Below are 8,428 nucleotides of genomic sequence, written 5' to 3'. Positions count from 1 at the left end.
AACAAATAAGTTGTGGAGAATTGTGTGGGTATGGCGAGTGGGAAAGAACAGGAGTTGGAAGACGCGCCAGCAGCATTTTATAGGTCTGCTGTATGGGACCACTTTGCATTTAGAGTGACCTACGATGACGGCGGAAAGAAAGTTGTGGATAAAAGTGCAACAGTGTGCAAGCATTGTGCAACACATTTTGTTTATGCTAACAGCAACACAACCAACATGTCAGGCTAACAATCAACATATACCGAACCGAAAACCGTGAACCGAACCGAACTGTGGATTTTATGAACCGTTCCACCCCTAATTTACAGTAGGATGAAATTTTGAAATGAAGATGTTTTTAAGCTACCTTCATGCTGTAGTTTTGTCTTGTGACCGGAAAGTCGATCTCAATCCAGCTGTAATCCAGTGCTTTATTGAATCTTTTGAAACTGAAAGCTGCATATTCAGTATTAATGTTTATCAATCAGTAAAACATTCAGTTTCCAAATCTCCCTCTTTTATGCAGCATCCAAGCCACTAAAACCTGTCAGTGTTTTGCATCATGTTGTCAGTATGTACAGTTCAAATGGATCATAGTAATAATGTAATCAGCCAGCTGTGGTTACAGGATGCTGATATTCTGTATCATTCAGGCCCAAATGAGATTAGTGCAGCATCTTCATGCATTTATTGCAAACATTTCTCTTTAGGCCGCAGATTTGAGTAAACCCATAGACAAGCGGATTTACAAGGGGACACAGCCCACATGCCACGACTTCAACCACCTCACCGCCACAGCAGAGAGCGTGTCTCTACTGGTGGGCTTCTCTGCTGGACAGGTACAGCTTATCGACCCCATCAAGAAGGAGACCAGCAAACTCTTCAATGAGGAGGTAGGAGTCCGAACTCTATCATTGGGTTTTAGATGATCCGTTCCACATCTAACAGGTCTAAAGTTGATTTAGAAATGAAGGATTTATTAAAATGGAAAAACTTTCAGACATTTATCATGTTTCCTCATTTTCTACTGACTTTCGCTGTAGTTTTTCTATAAAACAGGGTTTTCTCCTACATGTAACTGATTGTGGTGCATCGACAGCAAAATAAAAGTCGTCACACCTTCCTAATAAATGAAATCTGTTAAAGCAGCGTAAAGCATCTAATCATCAACCATACTTTAAAATGAATTTAAATATCATGTAATGTTAAAATATACTTTATTTGAAAACAACACATCCTGTCTGTCTTTCTGTGAAGCTAACTGTTAGCTACAGTGCTCTGCTCTCTGTAGTGAAGGAAACCTGGATACGACCGTCCATTGTTGCTAACTTAGCCACTTTGTTTTTTGTATTTGTGGACTTTTTAGACCCTTCTAGCAACATTGCCCCCTTTAAAAAAAAAAAAAGCGATTAGAGTCAAATTTAGTGAGTTTTCTCTGTGTTCTTGGCGAAATTTGGCGACTTCACATGAGCAATCATACTACTGTCACTGTCTAACCACAGCAGTAGTGGCTGTAATGATTCTGTCCTGGAATATAAATATGATGTAAATATAGTTTTTAATACATTTGTTTTCTTTGTACAGTTGTAGCCATTCAAAATTTCCTGGTGATGCTATGCCCCCCCCCCCGCCTGCCTTCCTGGGTAAGGCAGGCGGGGGGGGAAGCACGGGGCGTCACGGGGTCGGGTTCGGTTGCTCCGTCCCCCACTGGCTTCCCCCGGGGTTCCTGGACCAGCCCTGCAGCTCACAGCTTGGTTCGAATGCCCGGTCCGGTCCAGTCAGTGCTGCACTGTAGTCGACCAAAATCCCAAACGATTTTAAATTCCCCCTGGACATTTTTTTAGTTATAAAAAGTAGGACATGTCCGGGAAAAAGAGGACGTCTGGTCACCCTACCATATCAACAATCTGATGTTTCAGTGAGTGAGTGCTTGTTGCTATGATGCCTCTTGGCTCAGCAGCTTGGCTCGTTGTAGACCAACCAATCAGAGCACAGCTCATCTAAATATTCATGATCATACCATAAAAGGAAGAAAAGCTGTGGTTTCATTCTAGGGCTTTTAACCAGGCTGCATTAGGGCTCATAGAACAGCTAATAGGCCATTTTCAGCCCAACCAATGTTACACACCCTATTAGAGACCTGAAGGACCAGATACCCTATAGAACCATTCTATCAGCCCTTTTAAGATCTAAAGCCTGGATTCTGGTTATATTCCCTCCCTCTGGAGGTGTTAAAAACACCGTTATTTATTTTGGATAAACTGAAAGAGCACAGATGAAAGCAGGAATAAGTTTATCTGTATCATGGATGTCATGTTTGGTCATACTTCACTGTAATAATCCTCCTCTCCTTCTGCTCTCCTCCCCCCTCCATCCTTCTAACCCCCGGTCCTCCTCCGGCAGAGATTAATCGACAAGTCCAGAGTGACGTGTGTGAAATGGGTCCCTGGCTCTGAGAGCTTGTTCCTGGTCTCGCACGCCAGCGGGAACATGTACCTGTACAACGTGGAGCACACCTGTGGCACCACGGCGCCGCACTACCAGCTGCTCAAACAGGGCGAGAACTACTCTGTCCACACCTGTAAGAGCAAATCTACGCGGAACCCCCTCCTAAAATGGACCGTGGGGGAGGGGGCTCTGAACGAGTTCGCCTTCTCTCCCGACGGGAAGTTCCTGGCCTGCGTAAGTCAGGACGGCTTCCTTCGGGTGTTCAACTTCGACGCCGTGGAGCTTCACGGCACCATGAAGAGCTACTTTGGGGGCTTGTTGTGTGTGTGCTGGAGCCCCGACGGGAAGTACATAGTGGCCGGAGGAGAGGACGATCTGGTCACCGTGTGGTCGTTCCTGGACTGCAGGGTCATCGCCAGAGGTCACGGCCACAAGTCGTGGGTGAGCGTGGTGGCGTTCGATCATTACACCACCAGCGTAGAGGAAAGCGACCCGATGGAGTTCAGCGGCAGCGACGAGGACTTCCAGGATCAGATGATCCACTTCGGACGAGACCGGGCCAACAGCACGCAGTCCCGGCTCTCCAAGCGCAACTCCACGGACAGTCGGCCCATCAGCGTAACGTACCGCTTCGGCTCAGTGGGCCAGGACACTCAGCTCTGCCTGTGGGACCTCACCGAGGACATCCTTTTCCCTCATCTCCCTCTGTCGAGGACACGGACACACACTAACGTGATGAACGCCACCAGCCCTCCGACCGGCGCCACCATCATCACCAACGCCTCCAGTAACACTACGAACGGAAACAACAGCGGCGCCAGCACCCCCGGCATCAACTCCCTCTCCACCACGTTACCACGCTCCAACAGCCTGCCCCACTCGGCCGGCACCGCCGCCGCAAACAGCGCCAACAAGAGCGGCGGCGGCATCATGGACAGCGCCATCGCCACGGGCGTCAGCAAGTTCGCCACGCTCTCCCTGCACGACCGCAAGGAGCGCCACCACGAGAAGGACCACAAACGCAACCACAGCATGGGTCACATCAGCAGCAAGAGCAGCGACAAGCTGAACCTGCTGACCAAAAGCAAAACGGACCCGGCCAAGACTCTGGGCACGCTGCTGTGCCCACGCATGGAGGACGTGCCCCTCCTGGAGCCCCTCATCTGTAAAAAAATAGCACACGAGAGACTGACTGTACTCATATTTTTAGAGGACTGTTTAGTGACTGCTTGTCAGGAGGGATTTATTTGCACATGGGCGAGGCCAGGCAAAGTGGTAAGTTCTTTTTAACAGGAAGTGTGGGAAGGTTGAAGTGCTAACATCATGTCTTTAACAGTTAACTAAAGATAAACCAACCCGTCGCGTCCGATTGGACGGTTTGGTTTGGATTCTTTTTCCAGCAGCCAGGTGGTTTGTTAGAAATGGTTTCATCTGCAGCTCCTGCTTCTAAAATCTGAAACCTGGAAATCCTCATGCTTAGGTCGTGGATTCCTACATTTTTCTGTTTTATTTCTTTTTCCGAGTGTACTTAGCTTTTATTTGCTTATTTTCTAGTTTTACTGTTTCTGACGGCAGAAACGGAACCAAAGCAAATTTTCTTTTTGTCTCCAATCCCCTTTATTCTCTGCTCCTTAGAGGAAATGCTTTCTTACAGATTTTATATAGAAAGATTTTTTCCCGCAAGAAGTTATTAAATTATTTCCCAATTCTGGGAATGTTAGAAATCAACACCAGATCATTTTAATGTCATTTATTCCATTTTTTGCTGAGTCATTGGTAAATAAGTTTCCATATCTGGGTTCTCAGAACAGAAAGCTCTTCTACAGATTGCCATGGAAAAATTCTAATTCAACATTTTTTAAACTAATGTGAATTTTTACTTTTGCCTTCATCTCCTTCATTTAATACCTGAATGAAAGTTTTGCAGTTTAGTTTTATTCCCGCAAATGTAGATTGGCAGGTGTTGAGTTATTAACAGGGTGGTATGGAGTGAATTTTGCTCCATTATTGTTGCAAGCAAACATGATTTTTAAATATCTGTGAAGATTCTCAGTCATCCGGGTCATGATCAAGCTTTAACAGTTCAGTTCAGGCAACCGAGCGTGAAGTTTTCTAGACATCGTTTCGCTTCTCATCCAGAACTGAAGATGATGGCAGGAGAAACGTCTTCTAGAAAACTTTACGTCATGTTTTTTTAAATGGAAATTTGTGTGTGTTAAGAAAAAAACAGTAAACCTTCTAAATCAAAAACGTTTTGAGAATAATGATGCAGGTTATATTTTTTCTTGCATTTTTTTTTTTTTTTTTTTAAGATTATTTTTTTTTAATTCTTTTTACAGTTAGTTTTTTTTTTCTTTTTATATCAAGTTTTAAGAATTTCTTCTTAAATTTCTTTACAATCAGATTTTCCAGATCAAATTCTCTTGACTTCTTGGGGGCGGGGTTTCTTCTGAAATAAGAAGAAAAGACTTATTCCTATTGGTCGGCATGGGACACAATTTTGTTGGAAATTCAATCTAAAAGAAGAAATTTGAAATAATAAACTTTAAACTTTAAAATCTATAAACAAGAAACAAAAAATAAATTTTGAAAGAATGAGGTTCTTTGTGGGGGGAAAAAAAAATCTGAGATAAGAGCAAAGTTACTCTAAAAACCTTTTTTTTTATTAAGAACTTTCATTCCTGGATTAATTTGTTTTTTATTTTCATTTACAAAATGTTTTCTTTGTTTAAAACGATTATGGAACAAAATTCACTTCAAAGAGTTTAAAGTTTTTAAAGTAATCAGTTGATTATATTTTACAATATATATTAAACAGTTAATCTAAAAAGATATACTTTTAATAAATTTCTAAAATAAACAGTCTGGAATAAAAAAAAATCCTTATTGCACATTTTAAATGAATAGTAAATTAAAAAAATAAGTACATGTACATATAATTAAGGAATACATATATATAAAAGGATTTTTGAATCTAAAGGAAATGTTTTATGTATCTTTTATAGAGTTTTTCTTAATTACTAAGTCTGTACCGTTACACAGCATATTAGTAATAAAAATATTCCATGATGAGAAAATCACCCATAATGTCCGGTTGTTAGTGTGTCATAGCTTATTTTCAGCATCTTGCTAATATTTACTTATTATACTACTTATTTCCTGGGTTGTTAGCCCGCGATATTTGGTGCGGTTCTTTACATCGTCTTCTTATCAACAAGACACAAGTGTCTGCATATTTTTGACGCGATTTGAGTCAGATATAGTCCCCGAAATCTCACCTCCGGTTCACTTCCTGTCGGCCAGTGATGTGCGATATGATTGACGTTTTAATCTCTGTTGTTGTTGGTTAAGACAACATGGGGTGTTGGGCTTATGTCGCCAATGAAATAAGGTTTCAAATGAGCCCAAATGTGTGTAGTATATTTAAAGGGGTACCGCATTACAGGCTTGTGTTAGAGAGAAACAGACACCAGCAGGTGGAGCCATTGAGCGCCGCTCCAAGCTGACACCAAAAGTTTAAAACCCCGCAGCTCTGGAACCGTTGTAGCTAGAGGTCTGAAAGTTTCTGTATTTGTGGTTGAAATGATGTAGAGCAATTTAATACCATGACCTGCCTTTTCTCAAGAATATCTTTATTACTGCTGTTCAAAAATGACCCATAAATTCCGAGAATAAAAAAAAAACTTTTAGTCATGTTTGAACTGATGCAGCTTGGTCTGTGTTCAAATTACCCAACGTTGATTTATATATTCAGAAACTAGAAGGTGTTAGCTTTCAAATAATGTATTGCACATGTCATTTGGGCTTACAGTTCCTAAGTTATTTGCTTTTCCATTTGGGTATGCAAAATAGGTGAGGATTACTCAAAATAAGGTGGATGTTAAGAGATTAAAACCATGTTTCTGCTTATCAGTTCATTTCTAATTTGCTGAAAACGCATTGAAGCAGAACATGTTTATAACTTGTTTCTGTTTGGTGAGGAACTCCACAACCAGGATTCTGGATAAAACTTTTCTGCACATCATGGAATAACAAAAAAAAAAATTGATCCTTTCTTCTGTTTTGGATACTAAAATAAAAATGCAGAACACATTTTAGAAGGAATATTCCATCATTCTGCTTTCTGTTGAGCTGGACCATTTTTAACAAGCCTGTCAGGTTTAAACTGCTATAACTTTTAAAAATAGGTTAATAGGAGCCCCTCAATGCTAATTATTTCCTTTCAGCCAGCTTTTCAGCAGTGCACAGAGATGACGTAATCTAATCTAAGCTCTGCTCATGTTTTCCTGATGTTCCTGTAAAGCTTTCAGCTTTCTGTGTGAGAACTTTAGCCTCCAAACTTCATTAAAATAAAATAATTTAGAAGAGAGCAACCCAATACCAGACAGTCAGTCAGAACCAGAGCTCCCAGTGACATTAGATCACTGCTGATTTATTTTTGGAGCAGCATGTAGATGTTTTTGGAACAGGATGGAAATGATGATAAATAAGGAAGTGCCTTAAATAAGGAAGCTCTGCTGGACGGGACTTGGATTTGGGCCACTATTAACTGATCTGTTTTGCTTGATTTTTTTTTATTTTTTTTCTTCTTTTGCTTCAGAATGTGGACTTTCCCAATGCAAATCTCCTTGTTTTCCTTTTTCCAGGGTTTATTGTCATCCCAAAACCAAGCCAGCTCTCCCAGTGGGACAGTAGTATAGCATCAATATTTCTGCTGCTAAAGAACCCTGCAACCCAGAGTCTGATGCTGCTCTCCACCCTGCAAGCATTGCAAGTTTTCCTTTTCCTTTACACCCTTCCCTCTCCCCTCTTCTGTTCACGGCTTCCCTGTTTGATACCCGGACTTAGAGGAGGAGGCGAAACACGGAAAAGCTGTGCAATCTGGTCACTGTTGCGCTCGTAGTTTTCTACTCTGGAGTTTTAAAATATTTTAGTTTTTTTTTTTTACTGTTTTGTGTCAGATCTCCTCAGACTGTTATCCTCTCTGAAACAAAGCTTGGCGTCGGTAACTGCAAACCAGACGGCTGAGATTAAGATGGTAGATTATTTTACTGTCCACCTCTGCAGACCCAGACCTTATGGAAGAAGTTTAGTTAAAAACTGCGTGAAAATTGACGTCCATCCATATTCAACCACTGCTTCTTTGACTAGAATCTCCCCATTAATGACTTTGCACTGATTTTTTTTTTCTTGTTAGCTGTTTTTTTTTTTGTTTTGTTTTATTTTATTTTTTTTATACTACTTTAATGGAACAATAAATAAGGTTGGGGACTGCCTAGTTGCACTTAGCAGAAGGCAGGATGCTGCAATCATAGTCTTTTTCAAGAAAAAATGGTTTGCACTTAAATTAGTTTTATTAGAAGAGAATGGCTTTACATTGTGGGGGTGTGCTAAGAACTTACAAATGGCTAATACAGTAGAAGAAAAAAACCTTTATCTATTGAGCATTTATTTTAATATTATTTCAGATTCAAATCTGCTCTGTATCATAATGTGTATATTGTAATTAATTGATCTGATGGGGGCCTACGCAAACTACCATTACTCCAGTGGAAGTTTTGTCATTGATAGTTATATTTCTAAAGCCTAAAGTAAACATATTAATAATATTAAAATAATCTTGAATACATTTTTTCTGGTTGTTGTTTATTATTTCTATGCATCTCTACATCGGTTTGCAATGAAACCATTTAATGTTTAATGAGCAGGGAGATTGAAGTATGAACATTTATAGAGGTCCTAGTCTGGGAAACACTGAACAACAAATATTTCTCAATGTTATAGATTTTATACTAAAGTAAGTAAATGTGTTTTATAGGGATGCACGATATTGGGATTTTGGCCGATATCCGATATGCCGATATTTTAAAACTCATGTAGCCGATAACCGATACCGATGTTAAAGCTGGACAAAAATAAGTAGTCATTGAAAATAGCAGTTTTGTTATCCATTTCTGACACTTTGAAAAATAATATACTCACGCGGTATCGATCTATTTTA

General features: G+C 40.4%; 1 protein-coding gene across 1 annotated transcript in view; it reads left to right on the top strand.

The window, feature by feature from the left end:
• Nucleotides 1-8,050, top strand: part of wdr20 (WD repeat domain 20) — an 11,967-nt gene extending 3,917 nt beyond the window's left edge. Inside the window, exons 2-4 of the mRNA XM_015389500.1 lie at nt 690-872; nt 2,383-3,702; nt 7,074-8,050. Of these exons, the coding sequence (XP_015244986.1) occupies nt 690-872; nt 2,383-3,702; nt 7,074-7,127 (1,557 nt within the window). The 3' untranslated portion in view covers nt 7,128-8,050. The remainder of the gene's footprint in view (nt 1-689; nt 873-2,382; nt 3,703-7,073) is intronic.
• Nucleotides 8,051-8,428: the final 378 nt, after the last annotated feature.

This window comes from Cyprinodon variegatus, unplaced genomic scaffold, assembly GCF_000732505.1.
Source record: "Cyprinodon variegatus isolate N-32 unplaced genomic scaffold, C_variegatus-1.0 Scaffold462, whole genome shotgun sequence".
In the NCBI taxonomy this organism is placed as follows: domain Eukaryota; kingdom Metazoa; phylum Chordata; class Actinopteri; order Cyprinodontiformes; family Cyprinodontidae; genus Cyprinodon; species Cyprinodon variegatus.
The sequence above is the reverse complement of the archived record's forward strand: the minus strand, read 5'-3'. Positions and strand labels throughout refer to the sequence as shown.